Source organism: Myotis yumanensis, unplaced genomic scaffold (assembly GCF_028538775.1).
Source record: "Myotis yumanensis isolate MYYU_CA2020_CCGP unplaced genomic scaffold, mMyoYum1.0.hap1 SCAF_7, whole genome shotgun sequence".
Taxonomy (NCBI): Eukaryota; Metazoa; Chordata; class Mammalia; order Chiroptera; family Vespertilionidae; genus Myotis; species Myotis yumanensis.
Genome location: NW_027223758.1, coordinates 63976094 through 63993366, shown reverse-complemented (window position 1 = coordinate 63993366; position 17273 = coordinate 63976094). Strand labels below are relative to the sequence as shown.

At 36.2% G+C, this 17273-nt stretch overlaps 1 protein-coding gene across 3 annotated transcripts in view; it reads left to right on the top strand.

The window, feature by feature from the left end:
- Window positions 1–13302, top strand: part of PTPN2 (protein tyrosine phosphatase non-receptor type 2) — a 69890-nt gene extending 56588 nt beyond the window's left edge. The window contains exons 8-11 of one of the 3 annotated variants that reach the window (XR_011472183.1): window positions 1958–2139; window positions 4598–4699; window positions 8033–8151; window positions 12337–13302. Coding sequence is in view for 2 of the 3 variants with exons in the window: in XM_070420708.1 (XP_070276809.1) it covers window positions 1958–2139; window positions 4598–4805 (390 nt within the window). In the remaining variant the exon portion in view is untranslated. Of the gene's footprint in view, window positions 1–1957; window positions 2140–4597; window positions 6422–8032; window positions 8152–12336 lie in introns of those variants that run through there. The other 2 variants (XM_070420709.1, XM_070420708.1) reach the window with 2 other exon arrangements.
- Window positions 13303–17273: the final 3971 nt, after the last annotated feature.

Sequence of the window (17273 nt, the reverse complement as noted above, 5' to 3'; positions counted from 1 at the left end):
ACCAACATAAATTCTGGAGACAATTTAATATTTTTTATTGGGTACTTTCTTAAACTATCTGGTGTTTGAAGTTGCTGTGCTTTTTACAGGTAATCATGAGGGTTTATATGATGGTTCATCTAGAGTACCTGGCTTAAGATTCTGACCCTACTATTCATTAGCCGCATAGCCTTGGACAAGTTACTTAAACTCTCTCAACGCATCTCATCTATAAAAAGATTATAATAAGAACAGTAGTAGTACCTACCTCCTAAGATTTCTGTTAGGATTAAAAACTAGTGTATTTGAAGCATTAGGACAGTAAGTGCTTAGTAAGTATCTTGTTTCCTGACTTGCATCTTCTTCAATATAAAAAATCTATTTGGACTTAGTAACAAAAATTTGAAATAAGGGAAGAAAGAAAAATGATATATAGTCATCTAAAGAGAAAACATCTTCCTCTTATGTTTCATAATGGTAGTTTTCACAACTATTGGCAAAATATTCTGTCTGGATATGGTTTAAGTCCTCTTAGATCCTTGCTCAGGAGAGTTTAGTTTCACCCCGTTGTTTCTCAAATGAATTTCAGAGACCTCTGTCCTTGAGATCTGCTTTCTTTCTGGCCTCGTCTCACAGGATTCAGCTCTATGTGTTCTCATCTTCTCACCAAATTGTACCAAACTGTATTACTCACTGTCTTCCAAATATAACAAATTATAGAATTTTACATTCTCTAAGTCTTTTGTGAACCTACTACTATAAAACAAAAAGATGCATTAATATACAGCTTAATAAAATAGACACGGGAAAGTTGGAATGTGGTAAAATGCCCTTTTGTTTTTAATTCCTCTGTTGTATGATAATGAGGCAAGTTAGAAACTCGTTTATCAGTGTATTAATGAATTTTCCAGGATTTTAAAAAATGTAAATATACAAGGATTGTTTTTAACAATGCTGTTTTGTATCAAAGTAACTCCAGGGAGTGCGCATTCCATAAGTTCTATAAAAGTATAGGTTGCATTGTTAATTTCTGTTCAAATCATTCAAATCCTGCAACAATAGCTATATAGTTCCTTATTCAGTAGACTTGAGACGCCATCTTTCCATGATAGGATCTTCAAATGGGGCCACCCCGTCTACAGCAAGTCATTTCGTGCCAGTGTTAAAAGTTATAAATAATCAAAGCCATTGCTCTCCCTTCTGCCTCCTCTATTACTATGGTTATTGGCAGGAGATGGATGGTTGTCTTATTAGCCCTTGAAAGACTTCAGAGACAGTGATCCCCTGTGTTGAGGTTCTACTTACCTTCTCCCTTTTTGGCCTGTATTTTGTCACTGCCTTTATCTTCCAGAGGCCTAGAAATACTCTGCACCTCTTCTTCCTTGTCCTCTCTCTCTAGGGAGGGTGGCAGTAAGGGCAAAGGAGACTAATACTTGACAGATATGATGCTAGGCCCTTTCACCTGTCATCTTATTAATCACAACAGGCTTCGTGGGTAGGTGATGAAAATGTAATTTTTCTTCATTGTGGCCTAAATCCTGCCCACTCTGAAGTTTATGCATACTAGAGGAGTTTTCCCTAACCTGGTGGTGGGCTAGCTACCTGGAGCTGCTAAAATGCCTGGTAGGGTCAACCATATTAAAGTTCTTTGGCATCATGGGGACCTGCTTGGAGATCTCAGGTTCTTCATTAGGTTAGATAGTGGCGAGGAATAAGGAGATACTAGATCACATTCAAGTGCCATCTTGGTCACCGCTTCTAGGGTTACATATCTGTGGATTAGGAGTCTTACAAAATCTGGCATTGGCTAAAATCTTCTCACCATGAGTAATATTTTAATGAGGTCCTTTTCTATTTATCAGCATTATAGGGTTTTCTTAAATTGACTATAGAATTTCAATTTGTAAGTTCTTTTAATATTAAGAAAAGCCAAAATTTGAGTGTTTGCATTTGTTTTTTTTTTCTCTTCCTTATCTAGAAACGGTGGAAAGAACTTTCTAAAGAAGATTTATGTCCTGTTTTTGATCATTCACCAACCAAACTAATGAATGAAAAATACAATGGGAACAGGATAGGGCTAGAAGAAGAAAAACTGACAGGTGACAGATATACAGGACTGTCCTCTAAAATGCAAGATACTGTGGAGGAGAACAGTGAGAGGTAAGAATAAAAAGATGAGACTATTTTTTAGAAAGGTCAGTAGATGTGAACTAATGTAGGCCCTTTGTTTATTGAACTAATATAACCACTTATTTATTACCTGAGGGTATTTAAATAGTATATGATTACATCACTGATCTCAAGGAACTTTCCATTCTAATAAGAAGCCAATACTTATAGACAGACACCTGTTGGAAATGTTGAACAAAATACTAATTGAGCATAAAAGTTAATATATATAATTGGATGCTAAAATATATAGCATGGTAGAGAAAATAAATGGTATGAATACCTGCCATTTGTACAATTATGTAGTGTTTGTACTATAGTTATAGTGTAATTGGTAATCTGGCTTTTATAAAATTATAAAATATTTCATTGAATGTTAAAGCTTAATTCTATTATTGGAAAAAGAATAAAGTTTTTAAAAAATTTAATATTGTAATAAATTACTTTTTTTAATCCACATCATAACTTTTAGATATAATCTACATACCATTAGGTTTATTCATTTAAAGTGTACATTTCTATAGATTTAGTATATTTATAGTTGTATAGTCATCACCATAATCTAAATTTTGGAACATTTTCATGGCCCCAATCTCTATAGCTATTTTTTTTTTAATTCAAGATCTAATTGAGGATCATGCATTGTATTTGGTTAACATGATTCTTTTTTTTAAAATATCTTTTTATTGATTTCAGAGAGAGGAAGGGAGAGGGAGAAAGATAGAAACATCAATGATGAGAGAGAATCATTGATTGGCTGCCTCCTGCACACCCCCTACTGGAGATCAAGACTGCAAACTGGCATGTGTCCTGACAGGGAATGGAATGGTGACCTCTCAGTGGATTTTCATCCACTGAGCCACACTGGCCTAGCCAGTTAATGTGATTCTTCAGTCTCCTTTATCTGTTCGCCACTTTTTTTTTTTTTCTTGCTTGACTTTGGCATTTTTGCAGCTTCTAGACCAGTTCCTTTTTTAAAATATATTTTTATTGATTTCAGATAGGGAGAGAGAGATAGAAACATCAATGATCAGAGAGAACCACCGATTGGCTGCCTCCTGCACGCCCCCGATGGGGAAACAAGCCCACAACCCGGGCATGTGCCCTTGACCAGAATCGAACCCGAGACCCCTCAGTCCACAGGCCGTCACTCTATCCACTGAGCCAAACCAGCTAGGGCGAGACCAGTTCCTTTTAGAATGCTCCTCAATGCCAGGGCCGGTTTGGCTCAGTGGATGGAGCGTCGGTCTGCGGACTGAGGGGTCCCGGGTTCGATTCCGGTCAGGGGCATGTACCTGGGTTGCGGGCACATCCACAGTGGGGGATGTGCGGGAGGCAGCTGATCGATGTTTCTCTCTCATCGATGTTTCTGGCTCTCTGTCTCTCTCCCTTCCTCTCTGTGGGAAGTCAATAAAATATATTTTTTAAAAAGGGGGGAAAAAAAAAGAATGCTCCTCAATCTGGATTCTTCTGATTGTTTTTCATTATTAGATTCAGGTTAGACATTTTGGTTAGGAAAAGGTTGGCTCTTAATGTCATAGTAGACACTGAAAAGGCATTCAAGATTTTTCATCAAGCTACATGATCAAAGCCATGCTTTAGGAAAATTACTGTGGCGATGTTTAATTTGGAGGCAGGAAGACTGGTTAGTTTTTTGCAGTAATATAGGCAATTGTAACTTACATGTTACCTTTTGCTGTTCTTTATGTAGTCCTAGGGTCATTATCTTGGAAATCAAAGAGCTTCCGTTGGAACATAAACTCTGTATTAAGCAAATGAAAGCTAGAGATCTGTATGGACAGAGTAATAGGCACTCCCACGACAGACTATTCTTGGACATATTAAGTTGATGGCTTTTATCAAGGGCTTTGTCAGAAATCAAGTATAAACACAAAAGGGGATCAGATGATAGGGGACCCGCTTATCTTTCCACTTCTGGCTGGTTAGCAAAGAAAGAAAAAAGAGATCAAAGGACTTGTATACATGCATATAAGCCTAACCAATGGACATAGACACGGGGGGGGGGGCGGGGCATGAGTGGGGGGTAAGGGGTAAGGGAGGGATAAGGACACATATGTAATACTTTAATCAATAAAGAAAAAAAATAAGAAAGAAAGAAAACTGACAGTCACCAGTTCAAGAAAGAAAGCTCAATGCTTATTATCAGGTCCTACTAAAAGTATTTGTTAATATTTTATATATTATCAGAACACATCTTTGGACCGTCTAGAGTACTGAGGCTTTTTATCCCTTTTAGTTGTTTATGTTTTTGAGAATTTTCATAAGAGTTTATTTGAGCCAAATCTTTTCCTTTTTAAAAAAAATTACAATTTTTGAGTTGAAAAATGTGTGTGTGGGGGAGGTGTGGATATTTGAGTTTAGGTCCTCTGTATGAGAGTAATTAAGTCCTGCCCAGCACTTCTTATAATTTGTTCATATTTATTCATAGTGTTCTACGGAAACGAATTCGAGAAGACAGAAAAGCTAACACAGCTCAGAAGGTGCAGCAGATGAAACAGAGGCTAAATGAGACTGAACGAAAAAGAAAAAGGTGGTTATATTGGCAACCTATTTTCACTAAGATGGGGTTTGTGTCAGTCATTTTGGTTGGCGCTTTTGTTGGCTGGACACTGTTTTTTCAGCAGAGTGTCCTATAAATAATACAGTTGTGCCCAGCAAGCTTCTGCACTAATAGCTGACAGTGTTGCATTAATCACAGGATTTTTCTGTTAGCAAACTTCTCATATCCCCAAAAATGGAGCAGTAGAATAGACACCAACCAGATAAATAATATATTCAGTCCTCAGCCCAACATCTCAGGGCACTATCCCCAAATTGTAAACGGTGATCTAAAATAAAGACTCTAATGCCTGTTAAAAACTGGTACATTTTGCAACTGTATTCATACATGTTAAACGTAATATTTCACCTGACCAAATTGAGGAATATCCTTTACCACAAGGATTTGTTTTTGATGCTACCTGGATTTTAACCTGCACTTGATACAAGCAATAAATATCGTGGTTTTATCTACATTATATTACTGAAAAGAAAATTACCTTTAAATAATGTGTGTAATGTATAATGTACTAGTGACATGAGCATCAATAATTTATATTCTTAACCATTTCAAGGTAAATATATTTTATAAGTATTTAATCTTACTTTTGTAGTTAAATGTACTTTTTTAGAAAGCTAAATTTGAAAAATTTGTTATAATAAAAAATTGTATGTTGGTTCAGTTGTACTGGATATTTTCATAAGGAGAAATTTGAACAGTTAGAACTCTTAGTAAGCATTTTTTTTTTACCATATCTATGCATTTCTTTTATGTTTTATGGTTTTTCCAATTTTAAAAAGAAAATCAAAGAAACAAAATTTTTCCCTAAAAATATCTTTGAAAGGAAATTCTCCTTACTGAATAGTCAGGTAATACAGTTGATCAAGACTTTGTAAAGAAATTGGTTTCTGTAAAGCCCATTACTTATACTTTTTATTTTTTATGAAGATTTCAATGTAACTACCCTAATTTATAATTGGGGTAAATCATGATTTAGAAAATAAAAATAAGGAGCAGCATTTTACTGCCATGATTTCAGTATACTAGACTGAATTTTGAAATAAATATTTTTAAGTTCTTTCTACTTAAATAAATAGTATGATGATTTACAAACTTTACATTGTCCCTTTAACTTCTTAATGGGTATTTTTTAAGTATATTGTTTAATGAATTTAACTGCTGCTGGAATGGCAGTTTTCTTCAGACCCTACATTCCATTAAGTGTTCAACTTATTTAATTTAAACTTTAAATAGTTGTTATACATTTAATTGCTGAAATAATGAAGTACCATTATTTTACTGGTTTTCAAACTGTGCTCATTAGATTTCTAAGGGGTCAACAAGAAGTGGTAGGAAAGACTCCAAGGTATCAACCTTTACTTTCAACCGGACCATCTCTCTCCTTTATCTCTTCTATATACTACGTAAGATTTTTGCATGAAGTTTAATTATTTTAAGGGATTAGTTATAATTTTAAAAAACAGTTTGAAAACCATTGGTTTAGACAGATGTTTTGAGTTGATTTGGTAGCCTTCTTGAATATGTTAATTGTGCTGCAAGTATGAAAGAGGATGTAGGTGGTACTACATATTAAATAAACTTCTGCCTGTGTCCTAATTCAGTATTACTGTGTCCTGTAACCTTTAAATGGAAAGGAGGTAAGAGGGACATTTTCTTATGTCTGTCTGCATTAAATCTGTGTTCAAGCACCAAGACCTTTATGTTTTAGTTCATTATTGTTTAAAATCTTTCCAACTTGTCTTGCTTTGTTAAAATACAATATATTATTCTGCAACTCACATATGGCTAGACCATATTAAATTTCCAGTTGAAGATAGCCTTGCTTTAAACAAAACGGTAAAGACTTATTATGGAAAGCAAATGCTGATCATAATGCACACTGCCCCACTGCAGGAGAATGAGCTTCATTGGATTCAGTATCGCAGCTTTGCTTTTTGTCTGCTTTCTGTCCTTCTGGGTGGTGTTTGTTGTAACATTTTTAAAATTATAGTCAGTGTAGTAAACATTTGTTGATGAACTTCTGCAATGTTAGTTATCTTACCTCCTCCAAGCAGGTCCTTGAGGATAGTGTGTTAAGTTTTTACCAACAATAATAATAGGTGCCATGTACTAATTGATAATATATGGCAACATGCTGTGGTGCCTATAGTCATCATCCTGACCCTTTATTTTTATTTTTATTCTTTTAAATATATTTTATTGATTTTTTTACAGAGAGGAAGGGAAAGAGATAGAGAGTTAGAAACATTGATGAGAGAGAAACATTGACTAGCTGCCTCCTGCACACCCCCTACTGGGCATATGCCCGCAACCAAGGTACATGCCCTTGACCGGAATCGAACCTGGGACCTTTCAGTCTGCAGGCCAATGCTCTATCCACTGAGCCTAACCGGTTAGGGCCTGACCCTTTATTAAATGAGGGGTGCTAATCAGAGAGAAGGACACAAACATGGCTCCTGTCTTCTCAGGTAACAGCCAGAGGAAAAAGTTACTAACCCATGACGGGTTCTGCATACTTACACAATTTGTGTATGCTTAGGTCTTCATAATATTTTCATAATTATAACAGATTTTCAAAGTCAGTTGTATAGTTTGATTTTAGTGAAGTAGTAATATTTTTAATAGGTTAAGGAAGAAAAAAGGATATTTTTAAAGTCAGAGGCTTTATTATTTACATTAAGTAAAGAACATTTACAATAACATCCAGTTCATTTTTGTTTATATTTACTCCTGCTAATAAACTGACAGTAGCCTTTGATTTAATGCCATCTTCTCTGGCTACACCAACTGTGTAGATCCAGGTTTCACCAAGTATTTTATGCTATCTTATATTGATTTTTATCTATGCTTGCACATATATGTAAAAATATAATTCTCCATATATAATTTAATCATATTTAAAATTAAAATAATACCCTTTTCCTGAATTCTTAAGCTTAAAAATGTAATAGAGAACTTTAGAACAATATGAAGACCATTTCTCATGTTTAAAGAATATTTTCTATATTTTCTCTGTGATTTTCTATCTTTTTGGTTCATTTCACTATGAGTTAATATTTCTATCAAGGACTGAACATAAAAAGAGAAAGGAAGTGAAAATCTTGTTGATTAAAAAAAAACACAGTAGCTCTGCTTAACAGATATGTCAGAGGAAGGAGTTGTAATGCTTAAATTAATTTTATAAATATTTGTTTTATATAAATTAGAATTGGTGTGAATCAAAAGATACATACTGGCTTATAAAGTAGTTTATGACATCGAGCAGTCCTTCAGTTTTAATATCAATTCCTTCTTTGTTTTCAGCATCAATTCAAAGTGATGGTTGCTACCATTTATTGATCGTTTACTGTGTGCCAAGCACTGTGCTAAGCACTTTTCATATGTTATATTATCCTATTTAATCCTCACAACAAGCTTTTGAGGTAGGTGGTGTTATTATTAAGTCATAATCAACCTGAGACTTGACATTTCTACATTCTTTTACACTATTTTGAAAAGTCTCATGTGTATAGTTAATTTTTAGAATTAGATTTCTCTCCAAGAAAGACATAACCTTGTACAAGTCATATTTCCCTCTTTGAAAAATACCTCTAACTAGATTCTATAGAAATGCAGGCCAGAACCTGATTACATTAGAAATATTTATATTGACCATTATATACTCTTATTTTAATGAGTACCTACATTTCCAAAATGCCTGCCTGGCTATTATATTATATTTTAAATCTAGTTGTCCTAGATTTTTACCTTCAGATATAAATCTTATAGAGATATTTTCATGTAGTCTATTATAAGCCTAATGCTTATTATGTATATCTGTGTTCAGGCAAGAGTCTAGGAGTTATGCCTTCCAACATTAACTTATTTTTCTCCCAATGGGTCCACATGGGTTTGTCAGGGGGTAGAGAGTGTGGATCTCTTAGTCTGCTGCACACTAGCGGAGGGTGGCCGACGTTGGAACTTGGTGCATTGATCCTAGTCTGGAACTAAGTGCATAGCAGAAATGTCTGCACTGTGCTCCTGTGTTCTCATTTCTACATTAGCAGTTAATTATGTCTCTTATTTTAAGAAACCCTTTTTTGGCTTTGACTTACTTAGATAATAGGAGCACAAAACCTTATGAAATGAAATTTTGAAAAATAGAGACATATTATTTTTCCCACATAATAAAATGAAGTTCTCCCCACAGGTCTTGGTCATTCTTTGAATAATTTATTCTGGAAATGACCTTTTTTTTTTTTTTAATCTTTTCCCTTAGTTAATTGGTTTGAATCTGATTCCATTTTTCCTTATACCTGCCTTCAAAACACTGTTTATGGGACAGCAATACCAGCAGCCCTTACAGCAATGGATGTGTTAGAAATTCTAGCCATCTATTGTTCCACTGATATGAGTGATAACATGCCTTGGTGGGAAGAAACTCAGTCTGTGGAAGCTCCACAATGCCTGTTCTACTCAAGAATCCTCACTCGAGAAATTATGTACTTATTGGCTATATCCGTGTACCTGGCCATAATGGAGCCATTTCATTGTTCATCCAGATTTGGGAATTTAAGCTTTTTTATTTTTATTTTTTTAAATATATTTCATTGAATTTTTACAGAGAAGAAGAGAGAGGGATAGAGAGTTAGAAACATCGATGAGAGTGATCGATCAGCTGCCTCCTGCACAGCCCCCCAGTAGGGATGTGCCTGCAACCCAGGTACATGCCCTTGACCGGAATCGAACCTGGGACCCTTCAGTCCGCAGGCCGGCGCTCTATCCACTGAGCCAAACCGGTTCGGCGGGAATTTAAGCTTTTAAGATTTGGAAATTTTATGCTACCCACTTTGTTAGGTAGTGTGCTAAAGAAAAAACTTCTAGGGAAATGGTATGGGTTTGCTGTCTGATTTTTCCCTCAACAGTAGGGACATTCATCACATTCAGATTGCTCTAAGCACTGAGCAATTCTGCACAAGTGTTTTCTCTCGATGCTCTTCAGAGAAAGGTTTACCTCATTTGGCCACTGGATTCTAGAAACTTTGGGGAGAATTTTTCCTCACAGTCAGAGCTGATCCTTTTCTCAAGTCATATGCATTCACTCCATCACAGCGCGAGGCCAAGTGTAAGTGGCGGTTCAGACAAGAAGCCACTGCTTGGTTTGGGAGGCTTTGTCCTGATCAGTAGCAGTCTGAACAGCTGACAATGAAAACATGTTAAAGTGCTCTGACACCTCTGCAATCCACTAGGAGAGAGAAAAGTTTAATCTTTTGAACTCTATTTTGGTTTTATAATTTTGAGTGGAATATGAGAATTATGGGATTTAGTGAGGATATTACAGAGTCGATTTTAATATTGTCTGGTTTTCCATTGCTTAGTATGTTCGGGGAGCTATAAGGAGAATTGCTTAGGAATTTTTTTCTTTAAAGAGACCATTTGGTGCTCTAATTTGGCAGAGATGTTTTAGACATGTAATGGTGTTGATATTTCAAATGTCTGCTATAAAAAAGTTGTTTTGAGTTTGGGAATTCAAGAGAGGGAAACTGGATAAGTTCATTTTATTTTTAAGGCAATGCTTTGCTTATCTTAGAGGAGTTTTTTTTAATATTCCAGTGGCAAAACCTATTTTGGGTGCAGTTTTGATTTTCTATTACTTCAGGTGTGGAACCAGCTTGGGAACCCTTTGCTCTGTGTGTGAGACCAGCCCTCATTCCATTCCAGCTTCAGCACGGGGATCAGTATCTGAGGGCTACTGCTCCAAAGGAAGCACCAAGCAGGACTAATTCCACTTGATTTATTTGAACCGATTTCACTTTTATCTTGTTAAATAAAACAGCAAAATGATTCAGGTGAATTTTTCCCACCCTAAAATGAAGCCCATTAGTCTTTTCAGTCTTGCAAATAAATAGTCTTTTAAAATAGTTAACATTCCCAATGATTTCATCTTATTTTCTTGTCCCCCATAATAATACTTAAAAAGAAAAAAAAAGTGAATTTTTAAAAACACTGTCTGTTTCTTTTAGTTGTTGTAAATGGTAATTTTCTTTGGTAATTGTGTCAGTTTAAATATATAACCTAAATTTAACCCCCATAGTACCTCTTCTAGATACATCACATTACCCCTATTTTGAGGTAATAAAACTGAGTCGAAAGATAAGTACCTTGTTCAAGATTGCTCAGCTAGTACATACCAAAGCTGGGATTCAAACTCTACTCTTTAGAATTCCATTAACTATAGATCTCATACTTTTTCCATTATGTCACACTGACTCTGTTTTTATGCAATATTTAAACCAGATATTTAGATTGAAAAACATTAGGCAACTACTTTTACTTGTTAAAATTTAAAGTAACCCTCTATTTCTTAAGTGAAACAAAAATTTATGAAACAGTTTAAACTACCAATAGACCAGAGAAATACTGTAACATCAAAATGTTCAGTTTAAACCATTATTTCATGCACTGTGGTTGGGTTAAGTTCCTTTGTTTCACTGAACAATTTTGTGAATGCTGAGGAATAAAGATCTGTTTTGTAGCAGCACATTAAGCAGCCACAGTAGTAGTTGTGACCCACAGGTGTCTAAGGAGACTGTTTTCTTGATGACATTTCTCTGTCGGTGCTAGAAAATCTGAGAAAACAGGTATTGAGAACACCAGAGTAATTGGTACTATTATTCTTTCCTTCGGCAGAAGGAGCCAGTAGTCAGGAGAAACTCCACTCGTGGTATTTTGGGGTTTTTGACTAAATGTTTTGGAAAAATATATGTGGGTGTGGTTTATATATCCTGTTTATATATGTGGGGATACAATAATGACAAGTACTTAGATTTGGGTTATTTTTTTGTTCTAGTGAGGGAAGTTGGGGGAAGAATGAAAATACCATTTATCTAAAAAGTTTGGCTATTTGCAAACATTGTGAAATAACATAAAAAACTCAACTGCTCTAAAAATAGCTATTTCATCTGTCTATTGTTTGTTTAAACTCTCATTTATCTTTTTGGCATTAAAATACAATAAATCAATTACTTTATGTCTGTGTTTTCTTTTACATTGATAGTAACTAAATTGTGTCACCAGTTCTGTATTGCTATATTCATTAGTATTATCTTCAGGACAAAAAGCATGCTGCTAATAGTCCGTGATTTTAATATTCAAACATTACATTCATAATATTTTTAGCAGTATGATACAGTGGAGGTCCAAATTGGATTAGACTTTTGAATTGAATGGAAAAGTATTGGTAAGTCTAGCACATACATATAGTCTTGCTAAACTGTTGTGGATCTATTTTTTTAAAACCTGTCTGTCAGTATCTCACATGGAGGTTATTTCTTGAGTAATATAATATGACCAACAAAATTCATAGTAATTCCTGGAAAAACAATATGAGTTATGGTGCTTTAACATGAGCCTACCTCACACCACCAATTCTGTTTGAAAACCTAGCACTTAAGCAATTTTACCAACATACAGTGAAGCACTTAAGTGTGGTTGAATGTGATATGTTGGAATGTTTCTTGTTGCCTTTTTAGTTCATTGTTAGTCCTTTTATGTTTGTGTGTATCTATGTACATCTGTGTGTTTGGTAAATATGAATTGAATAGATGACTTCTTATTTTATGTTTTAGGCCAAGATTGACAGACACCTAAATATTCATGACTTGAGAATATTCTGCAGCTATAAATTTTGAACCATTGATGTGCAAAGCAAGACCTGAAGCCCACTCCGGAAACTAATGTGAGGCTTGATAAACCCATAGATTGCCTCACATTTGTCTGTTTACAAAGTAAACTTTACATCCAGGGAAAGAAGAGCACCACCAGCAGAAGACTTTGCAGAACTCTCTAATTTGATGATTTGTTAAGTTTTTTAATCTAATGTATGAAATGTCGAAAGATGTAAAAGAAATAAATTAGGAGAGACTACTTTGTATTGTACTGCCACTTCTACTGTATTTTTATACTTTTTGGCAGCATTAAATATTTTTATTAAATAGACCATGTTGGTTTGTGTGCATTATCTTAGCACAGCTCTACTTCAAATAATGTTTTCTTAAGGATTTACTCTCAAATTTTTTATAACTAAACAGTTGACATGTAACACTGGCACTTGCTTCTTGAGATTTTTTTTTTTTTAGTTACCCCTCAGTAGTCTATCCATATAGATTAGGTAAAAACAGTAAAAGGAAAGTAATATTCTTTTACTGCTTGGAAAAATAGTAATATGGATAATGGTATTAATTCCAAATAAGTGTAGCAACTCAGTGCAGTTTTTAAAAATCACAGTGTTATTTATCTAACACAGTATTATGTTAGATGTTGTTTTCCCCAAACATTTCCTGTTATAAAGACACCAGCAATTCTTTCCTGAGTGAGGCTTTTGACTCCTTTATCATTTAAATTCCCAACTAAGTGATGGGTTTGGTTTATGTATCCAGTCAGTTGTCAAGTTATGGGTGATTTTCTTGTCCAAAGACTCAAGCCTCTGCATCACATAAGCATCACCTTAACAGTATAATAACTCAATTTATTTTGTTTTGCCAACTGTGAAAGTTTTATAATACTGTTCATTGAATAAATCTATTTTATCTTTTTTTCTTTTTTCTTTATTTATTTTCTATCTTTAAAAATTTTAGGTAACCTTATGTTATTTTCAACTGTTTTCCAGGGATTTTTAGGTCTATTTTTAGGAGTAAGCAAATTATTAATCCTTGCTAAATATTTCCTAAAGAATGCATGAAAAGTTTATTATACCACAAAGTAGTACAGCAAAGATAATCCATTGTTTCAACAAAGCTTAAAGGAGTTATCAGACAAATAAGCCAGTCGGAGAAAGATAAATATCACATGATCTCATGTGGAATATAATGAACAAACTGATGAGCTAAAAATAGATCCAGAGACATAGAATCATCGAGTAGACCACCCAACCACAGGGGAGATGCAGTGGGGCGGGGGGAATGACGGTGAGAGATCAAGTCTTGTATGCGTGCATATACTAAGCATAACCCATGGACACAGCCAGTAGGGGGCTCGTTAAGGAGCTTGTTAACTCAAATTACTCTATCAACTCAATGCAAAAAATCGGCCGAGAGACAGCTGGTATCTCAAAAAACTCGTTTGTCGGGACACTCGTAAGTCAAGGCCCCACTGTACCCGACTTTCTCATATCACTCCAGAAATGACCTACTAAGATCATCTTAACTCATACTATAGCCAGATACAGTCAACACTCCTCATTTCTACCTTATATGACTTGATTATGATATTAAGTCTTTTGAAGCTTTCTTATTAAGACTCAGACCTCTCTGGGTTGTCTGTCTCAGTCCCTTGCCTTTCTCCTACTCGCCTCCCCCCCCCCCCCCCCCCCCCCACACACACACTTAATATGAGATCTATCCTCAACAAAAAGTTAAGCCCTAACCGGTTTGGCTCAGTGGATAGAGCGTCGGCCTGCAGACTGAAGGTTCCCAGGTTCGAGTCCGGTCAAGGGCATGTACTTTGGTTGCGGGCACATCCCCAGTAGGAGGTGTGCAGGAGGCAGCTGATGGATGTTTCTAACTCTCTATTCCTCTCCCTTCCTCTCTCTAAAAAAATCAACAAAATATGTATTTTTAAAAACAATGTTAAGTATACACTACGTTATTGTTGTCTATAGTTATGTTATACAGGTCTATATTATTTTTTCATCTGGTTTAACTGAAATTTTATGCCTATTGATTAGTAAGTAACTTCTATTCTCCACCTCCATCCCCCTGCCAGTCCCTGACCACTACCATTCCATTTCTGGATTCCAGGAATTACGACTTTTAAAAAATATATTTTTTTTATTGATTTTTTTGGCGAGAGGGAGAGAGAAACATCACTGTGAGCAACATCTATCAGCTACCTCCTGCACAATTTATTTTATTTATTTAGTCCTCACCCAAGGACATGTGGAAGTGTTAAAGCAGAGTATTTATTGAGACTTGGCTAGGCTTTGAGGCAGTGGTTCTCAACTTTGGCTGCACATTAGAATCACCTGGGAATCTTTAAAATCCTGATTTCTGGGCCTCATCCTCCAGAAATTCTGTTTCTTGGTTACTAATGTTGTGGCCCCACCCCATAACAAAGAAACAGAATTTCTGGAGGATGAGGCCCAGAAATCAGGGTTTAAAAAAGATTCCCAGGTGATTCTAATGTGCAGCCAAGGTTGAGAACCACTGCTTTAAGGTAATGAAAGGAGAACAATACCGAAAACTATTGTTTCAGAGAAAATGCTTTATGCAAGATATCGGCTGTGGTAACAAACACATTCATTCTAAATGAAAACTAATGATATGAGAGAGAAACATAGATTAGTTGCCTCCCATATGCAACCTAGGTATGTGCCCTGACTGGGAATCGAACCCGTGACTTCCTGGTTCATAAGGATGATGCTCAACCACCAAGCCACACTGGGCAGGCTTCACTTTTTTTTAAGTGAGTTTTCAATTGTTGAGTAACCATCTTCAATTATTTGTCTTAATTGGCAATGCTGAACAATTTCATTAGGCTTTCTTGTTCTCCCAAGCTCAGATACATGATGATGGCTCTCATTCTTCTCTTCTCTCAGACCCCACTGTGCTGTGGGAGTGAGCATCTGGAAGAGGTCAGGTGGTGAAAAGCATCGTCCTGTGGCCAAGGCCCAAATCCAGTGCTTGCTGGAGGAACAGGAAGACAGGCCCAAAGCCAGGTTGAGAAAAGCACCCATTGCCAGCACCCGTGGAAGTGCACAGAGGTAGCACACACTCAGCCAGTGTGAAGTGTGAGACCATTTGGATGAGGCCTTTCCCTGAACTCCCAAGTTCAAGTCCCATCTCCAAATTCTCCTGGATAAGCAACTCTGTAAAACTATGGTTAATATTCTATATTTTCCTGAGAGAAGTTGCAAATACGAGGCTCCAGAAAAAAATGACAGATCAGACGTGGAAACAAGCCATCAAGTACTGCATTGTCTCTTTATGGTTTTGCTGGACATGGCCTGTTGGTACCTCATATAGTCTCAAGGATTTCATGCATCCTAGCAATGCTCTGATCCTGGGCTGATGGGGGCACTTCTGTGTAGACCTTGGCATTTGACACTACTCGTTGTCCACTTGGCTTTAAGGTTTCCAAATGCTCATGTTTGAACCTTTAGCAAAACTTGGTGCTTTAATTATATTTGGCTTGTGTGTTCAAGTTCAGAGAGTTTCATGCAGGTGCTGTCAACAAAGCCTTACGGCTGTGGCTGGGTTTTCCTTGTGCAAACCCCTAGGCTCCCCAGAGCAGGCTGCTGATTCTGCCAAGACACCTGCTGTTTTCTCATCTCTGTCTCCGTCCTTCATGTGCACAGTCACTGAAAAGTAGTTCCTGGAAGAAATGCTTTCAGATATGTCTGTTGATGTTGCTGCCTTTTTAAAAAGAGCTCAGGTTCTGAATTGTCGTGACCATGGTTGGCATTTCTTATTACAGCCTTGGTGTGGCTGGTGCACAGTAAACAGAATTGAGCTAGACTTATTTGACAGCCGTGATAGAGGTTTGATTGAATGAGATTTTAATGACCTGCACTTAACAACAAAGCAGGCTAATATTTAGAATTTTAGAAGCAAGCAACAAAATATTGTTTACAGAATGCTTCCAGAGAGAAATAATAGAAAAGTGGTTTGAAAATACCATGCCTTGTGTCAAATCAGCTTTACAAACAAGTGTTCAAAGATTAAAAACTGGTGTTTGGCAGGTAGAATGACAGAATCAGCACGCATCTTCTCATGCTTACGTGTTTCCCCCTCTAAGAATTGGGGAAAGAGGTTTAGTATATCAATTTAGAAACTGTATACAAGTGTCTCTACTTATTGGTTTATCCTTCATGTTCAACAACAGGAAATTTTCTGAGGACCTGTAGCAAGCAGTTGAGTTACACATTGAGGTTGATGTCTGCCTTCCAGAAGTTGATTTATTTGCACAGGTATATAATCTATAACCATGTTTCAGAAATCATTAAGTAAAAATTCAAGGAGGAATAAATATGATGAAGCTGAATGTGGGGGATGGGTGGGTGCAGATGACAAACACCAGGGAACTTGAAGATTGATGAGGTCTGCAGAGGCCCCAAAGTACTTGGGGGGAAAGGAGAAACATTTCTTATAGGCCATATGCCCAAGGTGGAGCACATTTTAAGAGTCAAAAAACAGCATGAGCAATGGTTTGAGCATGGGAAGGAGGCTAGGATCCAGGCCAGAGTTTATGGAGATGGCCCAGTAACAGGTGGGAGAATAGGCCAGGAGCAGAGAGAAACGCTTGAGTGACACACTTAGGAAAGCATTAGATATTTTTGAGCAAGATAGTAACATAAAAGAACAATCTGGCAATGGTGACTATGTCCCAGATTAATCTACTTTAGGGGTCCTCAAACTTTTTAAACAGGGGGCCAGTTCACTGTCCCTCAGACCGTTGGAGGGCCGGACTATAGTTAAAAAAAAAAACTATGAACAAATTCCTATGCACACTGCACATATCTTATTTTGAAGTAAAAAAACAAAACGGGAACAAATACAATATTTGTATT